The sequence below is a fragment of the Corylus avellana genome, chromosome 9, assembly GCF_965113065.1.
Source record: "Corylus avellana chromosome 9, dhCorAvel1.hap1.2, whole genome shotgun sequence".
NCBI lineage: Eukaryota > Viridiplantae > Streptophyta > Magnoliopsida > Fagales > Betulaceae > Corylus > Corylus avellana.
In genome coordinates, this window is record NC_142498.1 from 21,011,967 (window position 1) to 21,034,178 (window position 22,212).

At 39.2% G+C, this 22,212-nt stretch overlaps 3 protein-coding genes and 1 non-coding gene across 6 annotated transcripts; 3 read left to right on the top strand and 1 right to left on the bottom strand.

Annotated features, from left to right (window-relative positions):
- The first annotated feature begins 2,465 nt into the window (after positions 1–2,465).
- On the top strand, positions 2,466–9,547 carry LOC132189083 (kinesin-like protein KIN-7E). 3 transcript variants are annotated; one of them, XM_059603590.2, is made up of 14 exons: positions 2,466–2,546; positions 2,651–2,889; positions 3,475–3,564; positions 3,648–3,748; positions 3,845–3,958; positions 4,081–4,162; positions 4,274–4,341; positions 4,427–4,486; positions 4,594–4,718; positions 5,911–6,247; positions 6,348–7,592; positions 7,953–8,257; positions 8,793–9,136; positions 9,420–9,547. In XM_059603590.2, exons 2-13 carry the CDS (start codon positions 2,679–2,681, stop codon positions 9,115–9,117), a joined length of 3,063 nt encoding a protein of 1,020 aa, XP_059459573.2. In that variant the 5' UTR covers positions 2,466–2,546; positions 2,651–2,678; the 3' UTR covers positions 9,118–9,136; positions 9,420–9,547. The 3 variants fall into 3 exon arrangements, with proteins under 3 accessions (XP_059459573.2, XP_059459572.2, XP_059459574.2); XM_059603589.2 differs by having other exon boundaries at positions 8,793–9,431; XM_059603591.2 differs by lacking the exons at positions 8,793–9,136; positions 9,420–9,547 and adding an exon at positions 8,631–8,688.
- Positions 9,548–9,652: 105 nt separating this feature from the next.
- ARC6 (Chaperone DnaJ-domain superfamily protein) lies at positions 9,653–15,220 on the bottom strand. Its single transcript, XM_059603592.2, has 6 exons — positions 14,624–15,220; positions 14,100–14,324; positions 13,300–13,560; positions 12,229–13,189; positions 10,791–10,927; positions 9,653–10,054 (listed from the first exon to the last, which is right to left on the bottom strand). The coding sequence occupies exons 1-6, from the start codon at positions 15,173–15,175 to the stop codon at positions 9,764–9,766; spliced, it is 2,427 nt and encodes an 808-aa protein (XP_059459575.2). The 5' UTR covers positions 15,176–15,220; the 3' UTR covers positions 9,653–9,763.
- Positions 15,221–15,331: 111 nt separating this feature from the next.
- TRNAE-CUC (transfer RNA glutamic acid (anticodon CUC)) lies at positions 15,332–15,404 on the top strand. The gene has a single exon. It is a non-coding gene; the product is annotated as a tRNA-Glu (tRNA).
- A 1,594-nt stretch (positions 15,405–16,998) lies between these two features.
- Positions 16,999–20,845, top strand: LOC132190165 (uncharacterized). Its single transcript, XM_059605067.2, has 2 exons — positions 16,999–19,933; positions 20,031–20,845. Exons 1-2 carry the CDS (start codon positions 17,230–17,232, stop codon positions 20,726–20,728), a joined length of 3,402 nt encoding a protein of 1,133 aa, XP_059461050.2. The 5' UTR covers positions 16,999–17,229; the 3' UTR covers positions 20,729–20,845.
- Positions 20,846–22,212: the final 1,367 nt, after the last annotated feature.

Genomic DNA, 22,212 nt, shown 5'->3' on the forward strand with positions numbered 1-22,212 from the left:
AAAACTTCCTCATGAAAAATCTAATTAGGGCATGTTTTTTGCACCCTTAAGGATTTAATTCACATAGAATTAAAGGATGGCTTACCAACTTCATTGGGTTTTAAAGAATATATCTTAGTTGATAAAACTTTATCCCATTTTTTAGTTTCTTTCACATAGGGCATGCCTATGATGCTGATGAAGTCTCTGAGGATCACATTCCTAGAATCTGATTATAGAACAATTTCTTGAGGATGTGTTTGATAATGGTTTTAAGAAGTGCTTCTCTTTTCTTTTTTCGGAAAAAAATATTTTAACGTGATATAAAAGCGAAAAGTGTTTTTTTAGGTCCACATTTGAAAAGTGCTTTGAATTGTTTGTTAGTAGTTTTGAAAGGAAAAAAAAAAGAAAAGAAAAAGTGTTTTCTTTTGTTTTGAAAAAATAAGTGTTTTCAAAACTAATGCCAAACTATTTGAATTTTTTATTTTTTATTATTATTTTATTTATTTTTTTGTAAAATATGCATATATATATATATGGCACCAGGAAGAACGGAGTCTGCAAAATCGTCTCCTCCTTTTTTGGAAAATCAGTCCAAATTATAGGGCTCAGTCCAAATCAAATTCAATCAAATGCTAAAATTAAAGTGATCATGTTATACCACCCATTACTATCTTTGATAAAAAAAAAATTACAAATTGAACAAACTATCCTAATACAAGAATTACAGCAATCGTTACATTTAAATAGTTTTTTGCTCCCAATTAGTGTGTGCAGAAATTGGAGTAAGATTGTAGTAACCGGAAAAAATTGAGTAATTTTAAAAGTCTTTCTTGTGTTCCTTCAAGAATGATGTGACTTTTAAAATCGTTATTTGATCAAAATTTAATAATAATCAATTACAATAGTGATTTTAAGGGTCCGTTTGGAATTGCGATTTCAATAAGTGTGATTTTAAAAATTGCGTTTTTAAAAATTGTGTTTGTTAAATTGTTACTTTTTAAAATCACAAAGGTGTTTGGTAAAACATGTTAAAAAAAATATTTTTTTATTAAATATTTGTTATGAGAAATCGTAATTTTGGTTTAAATTTGTGCCTTTTCAAATAAGCACTCATAGCCTGCTTATAGAAATCGCATTTTTTTTTGTTTTAAATCGCAGTGTTAAGCGTCTTACGTTTTGAGATATCTTTTAAAAATGTAAATTATTCTTGCGAAATTACAATCTCAAACGCACCATAAGAGTTACATCATTCTTGAAAGGATATAAGAGAGACGGACTTGTAGCATTACTTAAAAAAAAAAATGAAACTGCGTGTCAATCTTTTGAGTTACGGATTCAGATTATTTCCTACTTAAAAGAGAAAGAAATGAAGTGATAACCTGAGAATTGTGCGCGCAAAGGGCCCTATGAGCGTGGCCTCATGTTCGGGTAAGGAAATTGATTCAGATTATTTCCTATTTAAAGAGAAAGGAAAAAATTGATAACATGAGAATTGTGAGAGGTGTGTGCTCAAAGGGCCCTACAAGCGTGGTCTCATGTTCGTATAAGGAAACCTCCTTTACATACTCCTGCCCAAAAAAGAGTAGAAAAGGTGAGAAATAATTGGGGAAAATTTCAATCGTAGAGATCCATTTCTTTTAGTTACACATTTAGAAGAAGAACAAGTCAAACATTTTTTTTAGTTAATATAAGTCAAATGATAATGGTACCCAACTTCTTATTAAAAGTTTTTTTATTATATATATATATATATATATATATATATTTTATATGTCCGCACAAGATGAAGAAAAATGGTGAAGTTGAGTACCATTATCTTTGCTGTATGAAATTCAAATCCGTTTTGGTCGTCTAATTACAACCATTTCTAAAAGAAAAAAGAGATAGGGTATAGGGAATTACGGAGGTATAACAAAAAAATCACAAAAGATTTGTTGTTGGACTGATATTAAAAATTAAATTAAATTGAATTAGCTAAAGAAAAATGATAAAAATTATTATCTCAACTATATTTTAATCATTTTTTTTTTAATAAATCTAATTGTTGATCTATTAAATTTGTAAAAAGAGATGATTGAACGAATAATATATAGCATGCACCTAACTAAATAAAACAAAAATAAATAAATATAGTAAATATATTATCAATTAATTGGACAATAAAGTGACCGAAATGTCTATTTATAGCCAAAGAAAAACTTGGTTTTTCACACGTGACTAACAAAAGTTTGATTTGCCGACAGGCGGTGGAGAGTGAAGGCTACTAAAAAAAGAGAAAACGAAAGAAAAATAGGTGGCGATCGTGTTAATATACTACCAAGTGGAGGTTAAAACGATAATTTCATCAATTGGCGGTTTCGTTTCAACGGTCGGTTCTATTTCCCACTCTGTCTCGTGGTTTTGGGGCCTTTTGGCCACATTTCTCTCTATTTCCAGGTTGGATCCAACGTTTTCGCCAATTTCTATTTTCTTTCTGTTCCTTGCGTAAATTGATTTGTATCTTCGCATTGAAGTATGTAGTTCCAGTGCCATTCGATTTCTCTTCTTGGTTTGGAGATCAGAAGGTGAGCTAAATTGTTTGGTTTGAGTAATCTTTCTCTGTTTCTTGCTTTCATTTACATTCAGATTCAACGTTTAGGTTACAATTTATTTGTTTCTGATCTTGAAGAGGAAACTCTGCGGTGAATGCCTCCACAATGAGTGGAGAGGAGCAGATGATGCAAGGGGGCACACCGGGATCGAATGGCCAAGAAGAGAGGATTTTCGTTTCGGTTAGGGTGAGGCCTTTGAATGAGAAAGAGATTTTGAGGAACGATGCGTCCGATTGGGAATGCATCAATGGAAACTCAATCAAGTTCAAGCACAACCTGCCGGACCGTGCCATGTTTCCCTCCTCCTATACATATGGTAATCAAGCATGTTCTTGCTTTATTATCTCTTCATTTCTTTTGATTAATGGTTGTAGTCTCATAAAGTTTGTCGTGTCCAATTTCTTAAAATGTCAAAACTCTCAAGATTCCTCTAAATGAATCATATGTGTAATATGCGTCAATGATTATAAGAATCAACAGTTAATATAACATTATTGGGCGCTCAAACCCATAGATTTAAGATTTTGGATTGAATGGTATCATTTTCCATATACAATAACTAATCTTGGAATTGTTTTTCTTTTTTAATTTCGCCAATTCAATAAGTTAAAAGGTTGTTCAAACTCAGGCAAGAACTTGAACTTGATCCCAACAAAATTTACGCTTTTATAATAACATCAACTTTTTATTTCAGTTTATAGAACCTGTTATAACTTTCTTTTTTGGTCTTTTTTCTTTTTGCATTTTTTCCCATGACTTTACGCTTCTATAATAACATCAAATTTTCATATCAGATTAGAGAATCTCTCATAATAACTTTGTTTCACCAACCACCCCCCCCCCCCCCCCCCCTCCCCCCCCCCCCCCCCGTTTTTTTTGGCAATCAATGAACTGGGGATAGATAGAGTATTTGGTAGTAACTGCCCCACAAAGCGGGTGTATAAAGAAGGAGCAAGGGACGTTGCCCTTTCAGCAGTCAACGGTATTAACTGTGAGTAATTTTCTTGACCTCATTTTCTGTTTCCTGATATTCGAGTACGATGGTAGACGACTGAAGGTGAAATATGCGTACAGCAAGCATTTTTGCATATGGGCAAACCAGCAGTGGAAAGACGTACACCATGAGTGGAATTACTGAATATGCAGTAGCAGATATATATGAATACGTAGATATGGTATGTACAAACTTAAACATCTCATATTTACAACGTATTCTATGTTGTTCCTTGGCACAGTAGCATAAGTTTGACATGTTTTATTTCATCTTTTAGCATAAAGAAAGGGAATTTGTGTTGAAGTTCTCTGCCATGGAGATTTATAACGAAGCTGTGAGAGACCTCCTCAGCTCAGACAATGTTCCACTTAGACTTCTAGATGACCCAGAGGTTAATAGTGTGCATTCTTCTTCTTTTCTTTGTTCTTTTTGTCATAGTGTTCTTTAAAGATAGTTCATTGTTGTAATTTAATGATCAAGAACATCTTCAATAATGTTATTTCACTTCTACAGAAAGGTACTGTTGTTGAGAGACTTACGGAGGTGACTCTGAGGGACTGGGACCATCTGCAAAAGCTACTTTCCATCTGCCATGGTAAAGGAACTTGTGTTGGAGTTTGCTTCACAAAATGACATTATATCTATCTCACATTTGTTTTCACCGTGTTGACGTTTATGTTGTTATCTGGGTGTTTCATGCTTGCAGCTGAAAGGAAGATAGGAGAGACCTCTCTGAATGAAACTAGCTCCAGATCTCATCAAATTTTGCGACTGGTATGAAACATCAAATTACAAAGTAGTTATTTTCTTATATTGTTACTCTTCTTATAAATTGTTGGATCCCACATGTATTCCACAGACAATTGAAAGTTCTGCTCATGAATATATAGGCGCTCCAAGCACTCTTATGGCTACAGTGGTATGTTATTGTTCATGAGTGATTAACAATAAATTTCTTCATAAGGTTCTGTTGGAATGATTTCATTACAAAGGAAAATGAGAACTGAAGTTGGCTTATTTGTGCAGGATTTTGTTGATCTTGCCGGTAGTGAGCGTGCTTCTCAGACATCATCAGCTGGTGCAAGATTGAAAGAAGGTTCCCATATAAATCGCAGTTTACTGACACTTGGAACTGTAATCCGCAAATTAAGGTCTTATAATTTTCGTCTTTAACAGTTAATTCTTTTCAATTCATTTGTCAACTGGCAGCTAGAATATGCAGCTAGATTGCGTGATCTCAAATATGGTTATAATGCTTTGATTTTTTTTTAAGATGCCAAAGTCCTGAAAAAAACCTAGAAGTCAACTAATCTTACCTCCTCTGTTTTCATAGAAGAACCATGTTCATTAACGGCTTGCCAAACTGAGTTTTCTTCACAGAACCCTCATAAAAGCATGTCTACAGATTGTAAACTCTACTATATAATTTTCATTCTCGCTTTCTACGTTTGTGATTGAAATCCTTCTATCAATCATATTCCTAAAATTGTGTCCTTATAAATTAATACATGTAACTGCACTTGAAGTTAAATGGTAACATTAGGTTGCTGGTTAGTGTATGCAGATATCCTTTTTTCTTCTTTTTTATTTTTTATTTTTTTTATTTTTTTATTTTTTATTTTTTATTTTTAAACCTTATTGGCTAGGACTTGCTACTTTTGAAGAAAATATATTGTAGGAAAGAGTTTAAGGTGACAGAGCTAGGAATCGAGCATCTAAGTCTTTTTATATGCAACATAAAGTTTTGTCTTAATGGTAACATTAGGTCGCTGGTTAGTGTATGCAGATATCTTTTTTTCTTTCTTGTCTTCTTTTTTTTTTTTTTAACCTTATTGGGTAGGACTTGCTACTTTTGAAGAAAATATATTGTAGGAAAGAGTTTAAGGTGACAGAGCTAGGAATCGAGCATCTAAGTCTTTTTATATGCAACATAAAGTTTTGTCTTAGTGGCTAGTCTGGTTGTCTTCGCTTTCATTCCCTTGTTATGTTGTGTTGACTGCAGCATCGTTTGTGTCTCCTCCTTGGGTTTTTTTTATCTGTTTAATCCTGCTCAAGCCTTGAGCAACAATCTAGATCATGTTCTATAGTAGCATCTTGGAGGGTTTCTACAGCAGTATTTATTCTGTAGAATATGCTGCGCGCCTTTTATGTCAATTGCTGACGTAGTAGTACCTTGTTTCTCATTCGGGGGGGCCTGGGGCTGGAAATTTTGAAATTTTTGTATCTTTTCTTCTTGAAAACTCCTGTTTGTTCCCCCTTTAATTGACCTTCTTATTACTGTATTTATTGTAACATAACTTAATCATTTGTTCCTTGTCAATCTACTGTCATGGTTGGATGCAGCAAGGGAAGAACTGGGCATGTTCCTTATAGGGACTCTAAGCTAACACGCATTCTGCAGAACTCTCTGGTAGGCAATGCCAGAACAGCGATTATTTGCACCATGAGCCCTGCGCACTGTCACGTTGAGCAATCAAGAAACACACTCTTGTTTGCAAGTTGTGCTAAAGAGGTGACTACTAATGCACGGGTCAATGTGGTGGTGTCTGATAAAGCAATGGTAAAGCAACTGCAAAGAGAGTTGTCTAGACTAGAGAATGAGTTGAAGAGCTTGGTGTCGACTTCCATCACGTACGATTTTGCTGCCTTACTGAAGGAGAAAGATCTTCTGATTGAAAAGGTATGATGAGATGAATATCTAGAATCCAGTCTCTACAAATATCTGTTATACACTGTTTGCTCACATGTTCAAGTGTGGCACACGCTGCCTTTCCATGCAGATGGGCCAAGAGATTAAAGAATTGACTCAGCAATCTCAGCTTACTGAGTCTCGCATTAAGAATAGTCAGCAGTCAGTTGGAGGAGACCAGTTTTTAAGAATTGATGAATATTCTATATCAGAGTCATCAGGTCCAGCAAATCCTCTTTGTCTTGATCTAGGTCCCAGAACATGCAGTACGTCTAAAGATCTTCACGGATCCAGTGTGCATAATTCCAACAAGGATCACCAACAATTTTCTGGTAATTCAGTGGACAACTTACTGCTGGATGTCAGTACTCCTAAGTTTGTTGACCCTGATCTATATCGGTCTGGGGAGGAGATTGCTGAAAGAGCTGATGCAGACTCTGAAGATAACTGCAAGGAAGTTCGATGTATTGAAGTGGAGGAATCTCCAGGAGATCAAAATATTGAATCCGTTCTTCCCTTACCTGGTCCTATAGAACAAGTTGGACAATTCCCCTTGAGAGAGCCCCTGAATGAAGATGTTTTAACATCCCCACAGAAGGGACCTAAGGAGGCAACAAATGGAGATGCTGTAACATCCCAACAGAAGGGACCTGAGGAGGCAACAAATGAAGATGCTGTAACATCCCAACAGAAGGGGTCTACGAAGGCGACAAATGAAGATGCTGCAACACCCTCACAGAAGGGATCTGAGGAGGCTATGGATGAAGATGCAGTGTCATATCCACAGAAGCGATCTGAGGAGGTTATGAATGAAGAAGCAGTATCATCCCCAGAGAAGGTAGCTAAGGATATGAATGGTGTTGATGACGACAACACTTACAATGATCTGAAGCAAAGAATTCAGAGCATGCAAAAGGCCATCAACCGTCTGATCAGTTTCTGTCCTTCAGACCGATCTCCATCCTCTGAAGCATATTTTTTGTCTAGCACTAGAAGCTCGAAATTCGCTAGAAGCAAAAGTTGTAGGGCAATTATGCAATCTGCTCATTGGTTCGAGAAGGCAGAACAGAATGAAAACACGCCACCTGCTGGGTCTGAGAAGGAGTACTTCCCCAGCATTAAAGAAGGCCCTCAGAGAAGTCTTTCTGCAATGAAGCTTGGTGCCAGAAGTGGAAATTTTTTGAGAAAAGCTTCTCAAAATTATGTTAAGAGCGTTTCCACAGAAGAACAGAACAGCAGGAAGTCTGATACAGAGGATGCGAAAAGCACCCCCAATTTTACTGCAAGACAGAGTGAAGCGGCCAAACCTCAGTCCAAGAGACTATTTAATGATTTGGTGCGAAGCCAGACCTCTCTCTCTCTCTCTCTCTCTCACTCTCTCTCTCTCTTACACACACACACACACATTACGTTTAGGTCTCTTGTGATTCTTTTGGTTTTATCTCACTTAAACCACATCATTGGTATTAACAATGAGACCTGCTATTCTTCCATTTCCCATTCATCTCTTTTTTCAAATATTCCACATTGGATCCAATGGTGGATTTGAAAAAGAGATGGATGGGAGATAGAGAAATAACATTTTTGATTAACAATTAGAAAACATATATAACAGAAAGTATGGGCCGCGATATCCAGTTCCAGTATTTAATACATAGTTCTCCGTGTTTTATCATGGGATTGTTGTGTGTGATAGGAACGAGATGCCGCAATAAGGACCTATGAGCACAGGAACAGCGTAAAAGATGCTGGCGTGCATGGTGCCTTGCTGCCTGGTTCTAATTGGCCCTTCGATTTTGAAAGGCAGCGGAGAGAAATAATTCAACTCTGGGATGCTTGCAATGTGCCATTGGTTCACAGAACCTTTTTCTTTCTTCTCTTCAAAGGTGAACCATCGGACGCAGTGTACTTGGAAATAGAGCTCAGACGGTTGTCCTTTCTCAAGGTTATATTTTCAAAAGGAAGTAGCAAAGAGAATCGAACTCTAACACCAGCTTCAAGGTATAGTCTCTCTCTTCCATGTGAAGGGATTCATCTTAGACACATGCACATGCACGTAACAAACATGCAATCGAAGCACCAAATCATGAGCTCAACATCAACAATGATGAAATTAACAGAACTTTGTAATCTTTTTGATTTTTTTTTTTTTTTAAATGTGAATGTAAAAGAAACTATTTTCTGATAGGGCCAAGATATAGCTTTGAGACGAAGTAGTCGTATTTAGATGGACTGGGATCTCTTATAATTGATAATTCATGTCTGTGAGAGGAGGCTCACCTGCCTGAGTTGGGGGGGGGGGGGGGGGGGCTGTTTGGGTAGGGACCCCTCTCTTGGCCGCTTACAATTTTCTCTATCCTTCTTTGTGCAGCAGATTGTAGGGGATTCAAATTCTATATGGGCAACGTTACAAGTTGTTGTTGTAATATCAGGTCCTCGTTTGTTAGAAGTAGAAGAAAAGGTTTATTTAATTTGTTTTTTATGTGCCAACAAGAAATGTCTAATCTAACATCATTTTTTTTTGGTTGGTGAACAGTGAGAAGGCTCTCAATCGCGAGAGAAAAATGTTGAGCAAGAGAGTGAAGAAGTTCTCAGAGAAGGAACGAAAACGCCTTTATCAAAAATGGGGTATTGGGTTGAAAACCAAAAGAAGGAGCCTTCAATTGGTACACCACTTGTGGAAGGTACCAAAGGACATGCACCATGTGCAGGAGAGTGCTGTCCTTGTTGCGAAGCTGGTGGGCTTTGTGGAAACAGGCCAAGCCCCGAAGGAGATATTTGGACTCAGCTTCTTATCCTCCTGGCCGCTAAACCGGAAAACCTTTAGATGGAAACACAGTAGTTTGTCTCTTCTCTCATAAGCTTTTTGGAACTAGAAAGGTACGGTACCTATGTTGAAATATCTCCTTCTGATTCTTACCATATAAACCCCCTCCACTTACTAAATTGGAAGCATTTTTCATTTCCTCTCTTCCATCTATTATTTTCTCTCTCTCCCCTTCCCCTTTTTTATTTGTTTCCTTTTCTTTCTTGTTTCGAGTTGTTGTCAGCGAAATTTGACTCGAGATGAAATGGATATTTTGTCTCACTGAACAATAGAGCCCGGGTTTTGATTTCTTAAGAGAACACTAAATTAACTGAATAAATTCCTTTTTTACTGCAGGACACAGCCCACCACTCAATACTCTACCACGGCTTTAGCTCGGTGCACGCCGCGGTGTTTTACCCTTCCGGTCAGAAGAGTAGACAACATAACATGCAATACAGGATATCGGCATTATCAACAACGATTTTTACCTTCTTCTTTTTCTTTTTTTTTTCTTTTTTCTTTTTTTGGGTGGGTGGGTGGATTAATTCTTACTAAATATGTAATTAAAAATTAAAAATAAAAAAAAATAAAAAAAAACCTTAACAATACGATAGATAACAATCTAAGAATGATACCAACAAAAACAGTGATGGTATATACTATATACACTGAACCTCATTCTGTTTTGTGTCATCTCATTATGGTTCGAGGACGGCTCCTTCGGTAATTTTCCATCCCGAATTGGAGCAAGACATCTCATACCTTGTCGTGTAGGTTCTGGTGTTGGAGGCATTCTGCTCCGGACGGTCCACAACAGTTAGGTAGGCTGACTCTTTGAGAGTTGCTTCAACCACAGCACGCCGCCCATCTAGTGACACGGTGACGCTGTCAATAGTGAGGTTCAACAGACCATAGTCATAGAACCAACCCAGTTGGGCAATTTCAGCGGCACGATCTGTCCATATCTTCAACATCTCACCATCCAAAACCTGGCATCATTGGAAGGTTAAGAAAGATATTAACCATTACATTGACGACTAATTAGAAATCCTCAAAGAAAAATGCATAATCTGTAATCATGCCAGGCTGACACATAAAATCTAGTGATGAACTTCACTTTAGGCATAGTATAAACAATCTTAGTGCCTACCTTGATGCAATATACGCTTGATATTCAAACAACAAAAAGCACCCATAACAACAGACAGAACATGTCGAGAATATACCCGATTGTAAACTGGGTTAACACTAGCCCAGACAAAGAAGCTGAAACTAATAAAACAGCAGTCTGTGTGCACATGTATGCATTGCAAAAAAGCAAGCATGGGTTCCGGGATGCTTTGGTACATTTAAAACTGTTGGTGCAGAATTAGTCCCAGCCATTAATTTTTTACATTTCTAAGTCGAATCTTTTTGTAATGCTCATATACATCGATGGGAAATCTTTGTTGTGAAGCATTATAAAAAGGATAAGAAAAGAAGAAAGAATTTCTGCCATGCCCAGGAAACAATACACCCCCGCTTGTGGTTGACGAAACCACGGTTGCCAATTTCTGAGGGCACTGGATGGGTGGTTTTTCTTCTCTTTTTTTCTTTTTAACCCCCCTTTCAAGCTTTTCTCACGTGGCCAAGAATTTTTAATTTATAAGCAGTGTCAACATCTGGTGGCTAGCTCATGGAAATGATCCCTGCTAATTAACACAGAAAACAAGGAAATCGTGTTACCTCTGGCAATCTTTCTAGGCAATGATCAGGTCCAAAGGCCTGAGATTTAATGTTCTGCCATTTGCGAACTAGACCTTCTGCAATCCTTGCATCCATTTTGGGTAATTCCTCCCCAGCCTTTTCATCTCCTGAGACCCCTGCATAATTGAATGTGAAATTTAGAGCACGATGCAATGGAAATGCCTGAGATCACATCTCTGTGCATCTCATGATATCAAATATTTTGTTATATTAGAGGTTACACATTGAATCTAAATATGCAAAACCAATAGGTGTCAAGGTCTTTGGGAGTCAATTTGATACACATTTCAATAAGAAAAAAATTTCTAAGTTGTCCAACTTGGGTAAGTGTCATAATTTGAGGCCAATGGTAGTCAAGAAGTGACGCCAATTAAGTGAGATTTTGGTTCAGAATAAGAGGGCACAATCAGATCCTGGAATCTCAAATTTTCCTAGTACATCATTATATGAAAAGGAAGAGGAGACTGGATAGCCGTAAGATATACTACTATGGTTCCATGATGCGCAAATTAAGAACACTACAACAAGGAAATTACTTCGTAAATTAGGTAAGTCACACATGCATCCATTGGGTTTTGAACCCACAACCTACCCTCCATCCCACTTTTAAGGGAGGAGGAAGTATCACTTGAACTAGAGCTAATCAACAACAAAAGTATGTGATTAACCAGAAGTCCACTACATGCATAAAAATTGAATGCTACATTTGTCAATGGCTAGCTCTGACAGTTAACAAGTGGATCAAAACGTGTAATTCATAAATAACAGCAAAATTCTAACAATTAATTGGTTTACACCACAGAGATAGGTAAAAAAAAATGTAAAGCCACAATTTGAGGGGGAAAAGAAGACAAGAAAATTCACAATTTCATGAATAATATACCACATCTAAGATGTGTAAACAAAGATGCCATCTATTTTGCTGCCATCAATCCTCAGGACTAATTAAAATTAGTTCTATTTGGGGAACCAAAAATGACTTTCTGAGTATCCCCACAAACAAATGTGGGATTTATTTGAAAACTAAAAAGGTTCCATCAGAAAGACTCACCAAAAAATGGTTAAATGAAAAATTAGCACAAGAAATTCAAGCACAAAATTCTTTTAAATGTGAAACACGCAACAGTTAACTCCCATAATTTGCAAGTGAAAGTGGCATATATTGTTAGAGATATTCTCTAGATAGAGCAAAATTGCCTAAAAATTACATATAGTTCACTGTTAAAGGCTTTGTTAGATTGAGATACACTGTCAATGTATCATTATATCATACCTACACTGACACTGACATCCAATTGAGAATATATTGTTAGAGATATTCTCTAGATAGAGCAAAATTGCCTAAAAATTACATGTAGTTCACTGTTAAAGGCTTTGTTAGATTGAGACACACTGTCAATGTATCATTATATCATACCTACACTGACATCCGATGCCATCGTTGAAGGAACTTCTTTACGTAGAATGGATGAGCTGTTCCTAGCCGGTAAATACCTCAAGCCAACCAAAGTCATTAGCCCAATGACCACACCAGCACACATAATCTTCACACTTGCATCTTTAATTTTGTCAGTCATAAATTCTTCCTCAAGTATTTCACCAGAGCTATTACTTCCAGAAATCTCAGCTATATTGGCAGAATCACCTTGATCAGGTTCTCCCTGAGGCTCTTCACTTTCTATGGCAGGAACAGAGTAATTCAAGTCACCATCTTCTTGATGTTCAGTATTCTGGTCCCTTTGACCTAGAGGAAACACCTTCTGCAATGCCTGAATCGCACTAACCTTAACATGATCAAGAACTGCAGTAGCCTCAGCGCCAATCCTCACTATGGCTGCTGCTGCAGCTAAGGGTGAACCACCAACACCCTCCAGCCTTTCTAAATATCTAAGGACTTTAGGATCATCATAGTAATCACCAAGCTTGAACTGTATAGCTTTAGTGTCTCTAAATCTGGGAAAAACCACCTCCATCAACCATGTCTCCAACAGTTTACAAAGCCCAGGAAGATCCTTGTCATAATCATCCTTTGAGTTCTCCAAGATAAAGTCTACAACAGATGGATTCCTGTAAGGTGAATTATCACTGTCCAAGCCCAACCATGAACGACACTCATCAAGCTCCCCTACAAGTAGTGAACAAAGGCCCCTCTCCAACGCAAAGTCTACCTCAGGGTTTCCTCTGGGAGAATAGGCAAGGACAGCATTATCAAGAGCTGTTACCTGAGCCTGCTGAAGTTTCTCGAACAGGTTATCAGCATCTTTTATGAGATGAGGTTTTTTCCCAAAAAAGGCTTGTGCAACAAGTGCAAGTGCCACTCCATAAACTTCAAAACATTCTGCTGGCACAGTAGGTGGTGTGGCTGCATATAAATCGACCTTTCAAGGAAAAAATATTTTAAAAAAACATTCAAATTGAGATTAAGACAATTGAGTGGCAAGGATAAAATTTCACTGGCAGGAATTGAAAAAATAATCTATGGTTCTACCTGCTCAGATGTTGTCATACGCAAGAATGCCTCACTCAGGAAATCTTCACGCGTGAATCCCCCAGCAATAACAGCAGCTCCCCCTCCTCCAACAGCCCACAAAATGTTACGTACACCACGGAGACCCTCTTCCCTTCTCGACCGGTACTCATCACCAAGAGGTAAAGCTAGCAGTTCCAGAACACAACGTGGGGTGATCTCTTCCAATGTCTCATCAATCTGTGCTTGTAAATCTGGTGCAAGACTACTGGCCCCTTCCTCCTATACAGCAGTCAAGATAAATACATCATATTCTATCAAAATAACAATTCTTAGCATTTAGTGAAGATTGAATTCTGAATTTCTGATCCTTTATGTCACCATACTGAGACCTGATATTTGCAAGATTTCTCTTCCGTTCTGTTGTTTTTCTACCTCTTTTATTCCTACTTTTTTTCTTTTTTTCTTTTTTTCTTTTTTTATCCCTTATATGCATTTCAGGTACAAAAATTGCAGCATTTATTAAGTGCATCCTCTAAAGGCGACCTGTTATGATTGAAAATATGTCTGGTGTGCCCTTACATAGTTTTCTATTGAAACAATTTTAAAAGGAAATCTCATCAATTATCAGCATGTAATGCAATGGCAAAACCAATAGTGAATATTCAAGCAATTTTAATAAACCTCTAGAGGGTAAGGAATTTTCAAATAGAAGAACAAAAAGGCACATAATCAAAGTTTAAAGAAAGATGAAACGGCAAAACCAAAAAAAAAATATATATATATTAAATTGCATTAAAACAAGTGATTCAGAGATATACCTGCAAGAGCTTCAAAGCCCTCCCTAGCACCTCGCAACCCCGAATGAAATCCGGTGGAGCCAATGCCATTGCGTCCCTCGACATGTCAACATATGCCAGTGCCAACACCAAGACGACATCTTGCTTGAACGATTTGGGCAGCCTCTCTCTAAGCAAATCCTCCCCAATTTGAATAACTAGCTCAGTCTCTCCAGCCTCTAGCAACACGCTCAAAGCCCCAGGAACCTACAAATCCATCAATGCCACCCTCATAATAGGCTAAATTTCTGTTAAAGTAATGGTTAGATGATTTAATTCACTATTTTTCATCAGCCTTTGGGGGTAATATATCATGCATCGGAGCAGTGGTTCTAGTTCAAGCACCGACTTCAATAAATAGCAGCTTTAAAGTAATGGTTAAATGATTAAATTCATCATTTTCCACCGGTTTAGGCTTTTTGGTAAGTGATAATTTATCAATTCCGATTAATCTTGTACATATTCTAAACCAAACAGAGCACAAGAGAAATTGGAAATGCGAGTACCTTGTCCCATGGGACTTGTGTGAAAATGGTTCCAAGCTCATCTTCCACGAGGCCTCGATTGTAATCTCGTCGTGAGCTAGGGTTCGTTAGGGTTTCGCAAGCGGCTTGGAGGATTTGCCTTCTACTAATCAGAGCGTCGTCGCTGAACCCGTACGGCGGGGGCTTCGAAACCCTCGCTTCGTAAGCTCTCCTAATGCCATCGCCGAGGAAATGCGACTCGGCGCCGAGGACGCGGTAGAAGTCGAGGGGGATGGACACGTGGCGGTCGTCCGGAGGAGCGAGAGGTGGTGTTGGTGGAGGAGGGAGAGTGGCCGTGGATGAGGAGAGAGATTGATCGGATGAGGGGTCGGCAAGGAATTGGAAGTCGGCGATGAGGCGGTCGGCCCATTTGCTGGCGGAACAGGTGGTGGAGAGGCTACTACTACCACTACTACAAGCACCGCCGGCGCCAGAGGAGGGGCTGAACTTGTGGAGTTTGCGAGGATGGGGCAATGAGAGTAGGAGGCTTGGAGTGGTATAGAGGCCAAGGCCAAGGGGTCTCAAGGCTTCCATTGAAGCACCAGAGAGTCAGAGACTACTGCTGTGCTTAAACCCTCTTTCCTTTCTGTCCCTGCGCAGCTGCAGAGTGCAGAGTTCTATCCGTGGAAACGCATTAAATTTTCGAGTTGTACGTATTAATTACTATAACTCTAGGAGAATGACAACAAATCCGTTGTAGTCTAGTTGGTCAGGATATTCGGCTCTCACCCGAAAGACCCGGGTTCAAGTCCCGGCAACGGAATTTATGCACTATTTTTTTTCCTTCTATTTCAACTCTCCTCGGAGTATCATATTCAGATGATGCTATAATTACTACCAATGGACGTCAATGCGAAAGGTTGGATAAAGAGAGAATAGAGATCTCATAGTGACTGCATTTACAACTCTATTTTATTTTATTTTTTTCTATTCATATATTGAAAAAAAATAGCGGGCACCCCCAACAGGCAACAACAGAGCCCAAACGAAAAAGACAGTACAAACATACAAAAAGAAAAACAATATTCAATAGTTTTATTCAGAAATTCTAAATGAACCATAAACAAGCCAGTCATCTTTAAGAGCTGCACAAAGAGGTAATAAATGGCAAAAAGAACTCAATAAAGAGCTCCAAACAATAAAGGCAACAACCACAATAAAGTGGTGCATTGACAACTATATTTAGTTCCATGCCATCGAGTACGGGAACAAAAACTCTTACAACTAAACAGTAAATAGGTCAATGGACATTGGGTGGGCTTTCAAATTTTAGTTCAATATCTAATGCTGGATTTGGATTCCATCCAATTTGAGAAATTAGAGATTTTTCAATTGTTAATCATGACCTTTTCATTTGAAATATAATGGTCTATAAAATTATTTAAATCTCGGTAAAACAAAAGTCAGTATTTAATGCCTCGGTTATACAAAAACAGTTAGCATTTTATGGACCATTGGATTCAAAATGAAGGATTGCGATTAACAATTGGAGAATCTTCAATTTCTCCCCGATTGGAGGGATCTCAATCCTTCCTTAAATTTTCAATTTCAATAATTAAGTTTTTAGGTTTTTTTTTTCTTTCTAATTTTAAATTGGTTATTTTGTTTTGTTTATAGTATATTTGCATTTTAAAGTAAATAATAACTATGATATATGACAGGTAGAGTTAACATGACATATCAAACAAGTGCCACATGATTTTAATTTTTTTAATTTTTTTTATTTAGCGTGATGTATCATTTATTAATTAGATGGTAAGTTGATGAATTAACCTATTTGAAAGTAGAAGAAATTCTAAGACATAATTGTCGAACTTGTAATCACATAAAAACCTAGAAACTAAATTTGATTTTTCCCAAAAATAAAAACTGTCACAACACTTGAGCAACAAATCAAATAAATGGGCATTATGATTTGCACATGTTTACCTCAATTTTGATAAAGCTATACCCTTTTTTTAGCTTTAACAAAAGGATTAGGATCTATCTTTTGCTATTATAATGCTTAATTTCAAAAGTAAATTGTATTGGACCCCCGTTCTGTCGTTCAACAACTATTTCTTGTTAGGAAATTTGATGAAATCCACGAACAATAATATAGTTTATTCAAAGTATCATTAAGGCCATAATAATAGTTTAAGAACCATATCATTATTTTACACCATTAATTATTCACTAGAACCCCATGTCATGCAAACCAACCAACTCATCCGAATTAAGTCACCATCCTGTCTGTCAGGTGAGACTATCAACCCCTCGTGACATTGGGAATTCACAAGAGTTAATGTTGTCTGTTAAAGAGCGCAGAAAGAGCAAAAGAGCCTTCTCTTGTTTTTTGTTTTTCTTTTGGGAAAAAACTTTTGGGGAAGAGGGAAGGAAACCGAAGCGACTAAAAGCGAGAGAAAAGGCACAGAGAAGCTCACACACTCACACACAAATCAACGCATATATGGCGTCGTTTCTGCCGAGCACTCTTTCCAGTCCATCTCTGCTAGCACAATCAACAACACACGCTCCCCAAGTACAACCCAACAACGCCTAAAACCCTCACGTTCACTCTCGGTCTCGCTCATCTTATTCTTTTCTCTATGGCAGTGGCAACGGCTACTTTCGTCCTTTTCTTCGTCTTCTTCACTGTGGCGTGCTTCAACGACGCCGTCTTGACCTGCGCCCAGACTCTATCAGAGATCCAAGCGCTGACGGCATTCAAGGCCAGCGTGCATGACCCGCTGGGCGCATTGGACGGATGGGATGCGTCCACGCCGGCAGCGCCGTGTGACTGGCGCGGCATTGTGTGTTACGAAAACCATGTCCGCGAGCTCCGGTTGCCACGTCTTAAACTCGGCGGCCGACTCAGTGACCGACTCGGTGACTTACGGGAGCTGAGAAAGCTCAGCCTCCACACCAACGACCTCAACGGCTCTATACCTTCCGCCCTCTCACAATGCGCTCTCCTACGCGCTATTTACCTTCACTACAACTCGCTCTCCGGCAATCTCCCACCCTCCATCTTCAACCTCACCAATCTACAAATCCTCAACGTCGCTCACAACTTTCTCTCCGGGAAGGTCCCGGACGACGTGTCGCGCGCGCAGAGCCTCAGGTATCTGGATTTATCGTCGAACGGTTTCTCCGGCGAGATGCCGTCAAACTTCTCTGTGAAGTCTCAGCTCCAGCTCATCAACTTCTCGTACAACAGGTTTTCGGGTCAGGTTCCAGCGAGAATCGGAGAGCTTCAGGAGCTTGAGTATCTCTGGCTGGACTCGAACCAGCTGTACGGCACTCTTCCCTCGGCTATCGCAAACTGTTCCTCGCTCGTACAACTCAGCGCCGAAGACAATGAGCTAAGAGGTCTCATCCCGGCGACCATTGGAGCGATTCCGAAGCTTCAGGTGCTGTCGTTGTCCCACAACGATCTCTCCGGTTCGGTCCCCACATCTCTGCTCTGCAGTAATATGGTTACGATTGTTCAGCTTGGGTTTAATGCGATCACGGGCATGGTTAAGCCGCCAAGCGGAAAATGTTTCAGCATTTTGGAGGTTTTCGACCTTAAAGAGAATCACGTACATGGTGTGTTTCCGACGTGGTTGACCAACGTGACTACGCTGAGGGTTATGGATCTTTCTGGAAACTTCTTTTCGGGTAAATTACCGGTTGAGATTGGTGGTCTTTTGAGGTTAGAAGAGCTCAGAACGGCGAATAATTCACTCATTGGTCGGATTCCTGGTGAGATTGTGAAATGTAGTTCGTTACGGGTACTTGATCTTGAAGGGAACCGGTTTTCCGGTTCGGTTCCTGGGTTTTTGGACCGACTGAGTAGCTTGAAGGTGTTATCTCTGGGTAGAAATCTGTTCTCCGGTTCGATTCCGGTGGAGGTTGGAAGGCTCTCCGAGCTCGAAATATTGAACTTGAGCAACAATATTCTCACCGGCAATGTACCGGAAGAGATAATGCATCTGAGCAACTTGAGTGCTTTGAATCTCAGTAATAACAGATTCTCCGGTGGAGTTTTGTTCAATATCGGGAATTCAAGCAACTTGCATGTTCTGAACCTGAGTCGTTGTGGGTTTTCAGGGAGTGTTCCGGCGAGCATTGGGAGTTTGATGAAGTTGACAGTTCTTGATTTGAGTAAGCAAAAGCTATCTGGGGAGTTGCCGATTGAGCTTTTTGGATTACCAAGCCTGCAAGTCGTTGCTCTAGAAGATAACCACTTATCTGGGAATGTTCCAGAAGGTTTCAGCAGCTTGGTTAGTCTTCAATATCTGAACCTCACCTCCAATGCCTTCACTGGTGAGATTCCTGCAACCTATGGATTTCTTCAGTCCTTAGTTATTCTCTCCGCATCGCACAATGGTATTTCCGGTAGAGTCCCGGCAGAACTTGCTAATTGTTCTGATCTTGAAATCCTTGATTTTCGGTCTAATCGTTTGGAGGGGCAAATCCCAGGTGATTTTTCTCGTCTATCTCGTTTGAAGGAGCTTGATTTGGGTGAGAATAGATTAACAGGGGAAATCCCAGATGAGCTCTCCAAATGCTCGTCTTTGACTTCTCTGTTATTGGATGCAAATCACCTTTCAGGTCACATACCAGACCCATTGTCAAAATTATCAAACCTGACAAAATTAAATCTTTCCTCAAACACCTTGAGCGGAGCCATTCCCGCAGATCTTTCACGAATTTCTGGTTTGAGATACTTGAATTTGTCTAGTAATGACCTTGAAGGCGAAATCCCAGAAATGGTGGGTTCTCAGTTCAATGATCCTTCCTTGTTTGCGATGAATAGGAAACTATGTGGAAAGCCCTTGATGAGAGAATGCGCAAATGTAAGGAGGAGAAAGAGGAAGAGGCTGATTCTATTCATTTGCGTGGCTGTAGCTGGAGCATGCCTTTTGACATTATGCTGTTGCGGCTATATATACAGCCTCTTGCGTTGGCGCAAGAAGCTTCGAGAAGCGGCATCTGGGGAGAAGAAGCGGAGCCCCGCAAGCTCAGGAGCGGAAAGGGGTAGTCGTGGAAGTGGGGAAAACGGAGGAGGACCAAAACTTGTCATGTTCAATAACAAGATAACAGTCGCAGAGACATTGGAAGCAACAAGACAATTTGACGAGGAAAATGTCCTGAGCAGGGGAAGATACGGCCTTCTATTCAAGGCATTGTTCCAAGATGGAATGGTGCTAGCAATACGTCGCCTTCCCGACGGCTCCATCGCCGAAAACACTTTCCGGAAAGAAGCAGAGTTGCTCGGCAAAGTCAAGCACAGGAACCTAACTGTTCTACGCGGCTATTACGCAGGTCCGTAAAAATTCATCTCGCTCAAAATCTTTGAATTATAATAATAATTTTATAAAAACTTTATAAAAATTAATAATTTTAATTTATATTTTGACAGGTCCGCCGGACGTGAGGCTCCTTGTATACGACTACATGCCTAATGGGAACCTTGGGACGCTTCTCCAAGAGGCGTCGTCTCACCAAGAAGGGCACGTGCTCAACTGGCCAATGCGCCACCTCATTGCACTTGGCATTGCTCGCGGGCTAGCTTTCTTGCACTCGGTCTCAATCGTCCACGGCGATGTGAAGCCGCAAAACGTCCTCTTCGATGCTGATTTCGAAGCCCATTTGTCGGAATTCGGGCTAGACCGGCTAACCATAGCAACTCCGGCGGAAGCATCCTCCTCGTCCACCCCAATCGGCTCCTTGGGGTATGTATCACCGGAAGCGGCGTTAACCGGGCAACCCACAAGAGAAGCGGACGTGTATAGCTTTGGCATCGTGTTGCTAGAGATATTAACCGGTAGAAAACCGGTTATGTTCACACAAGATGAAGACATCGTGAAGTGGGTGAAAAGGCAATTACAAAGGGGACAAATCTCGGAACTACTTGAACCCGGTTTGCTCGAGCTTGACCCGGAGTCGTCTGAGTGGGAAGAGTTCCTGTTGGGAGTGAAAGTGGCATTGCTTTGCACAGCACCTGACCCACTTGATAGACCATCAATGGCCGACATTGTTTTCATGCTTGAAGGCTGCCGGGTCGGACCCGAAATTCCTTCCTCAGCTGATCCCACCTCGCTGCCCTCACCAGTTTGAGAAACCTTTTTTTTTTTTTAATTTTTTTTTTTTTTATGTTTAAAGCAGAATTGCTTTCTCCAAAGAAGTCATTCTTTGAAATTTGTTTATGATTTTGTGAATGTATTTTTTTTTTTTTTTTTTAATCCCCAATCAGCAATATCTTAATCTCTGATTGTGTCTTTATTCCACATTTTGCTCACCTTTCTTTATTTCTATACGACTGAAGTCCATTGTAATTGCATTAGTCACTAAATAATTTAATTTATTTGTTATATTTTTTTGATTTTTCGTAATTTATTTTATCCTCTCAAAACAAAATATTAACAAATATATCCGTAGTACGAAAAGCATTTTTTATCTATATACACATAATACACACCTTGGTGGGCTCTATACAGCTATACCCCACCAGTCAAGCTAGGATTCCGTGCTTCCATGGATGAGGGCCCCAGGAGTCATTCGCGCCAAATAGAGAAGCTATAATCGGGGGAAGCCACGTGGAGGATTCTGAAGGGAGGGAAAAGTAGCCGTTAACGTGACCTGGTCAAGACCCCAAGCGCTCATATATCATCAGCAAAAGAGGAGATGGGTTGTCAGAGGATCCCGTGAATGGTGTCGGAGGCCGGAATTTTCTTTTTTTGGAGGACTTGCCACGCTGGATTTGACCGGCACGTGGTGCCTGACTTTTACCCCCCCAAAGGATTTCAGTAGTTGTACGTGAAGCAATAATAGGGCGGCACGGAGGTTGAGTGGGGGCGTGGGTCCTACTGTATCAGCATAAAATTTAAATTCTGAAAAGGAAATAGATGAGGGACTGAGGGTGACAGTAGTTTTTTTGTCAGTGTTAGCTAAGTGAGCAGTTGTGAGTGGCGTACTGGGTCGTTGTAAATTAAATACTGTCATGGCAATCGACAAGCTACAGTGTTATACTACAAGACTTGTCATTTTCAATGTTTTCGGAGACATTATTATGGTTCACTTCTCTTCTCTGCTACCCCCGTCTGTTTTTTAGCTCCAAATTAAAAACCCATCTCCGAAATTTAGATCCACTCCCTCAAATATTTATTTTAAAAAAATAAGTCTATATATATATATACATTTTCACATTAATTGCTAATAATTTGAAAAGCTATGGTGTATTTGGATTTTTTTCGGTTAAAATTGACCGGAGATAATCCGTTTCCAATTGACGTGAATTCTAATCTCATCCAGCCTCCCTACTCATTAATACTTAACCCTTTTATTGCGAAGAAGAAAAAAATTGAAACCCATCTCTTCCCTTTTGATGAATCTTGTCGAGGAAAGACATGGTAATTATCTACCCAAAATTTGCTTTTGACAAACTCATCTTTTCGGTATGTGATTTTCACATGCATTTTTATTAAATTGATATGTAATTCTCACATGTATTTTTTGGTCTTTATAAACAATTTAATAGAGCATCTAATTCTTTAAAATTCATGTGAAAATCACATGCTCTAAAAATACATATCAATTTAATG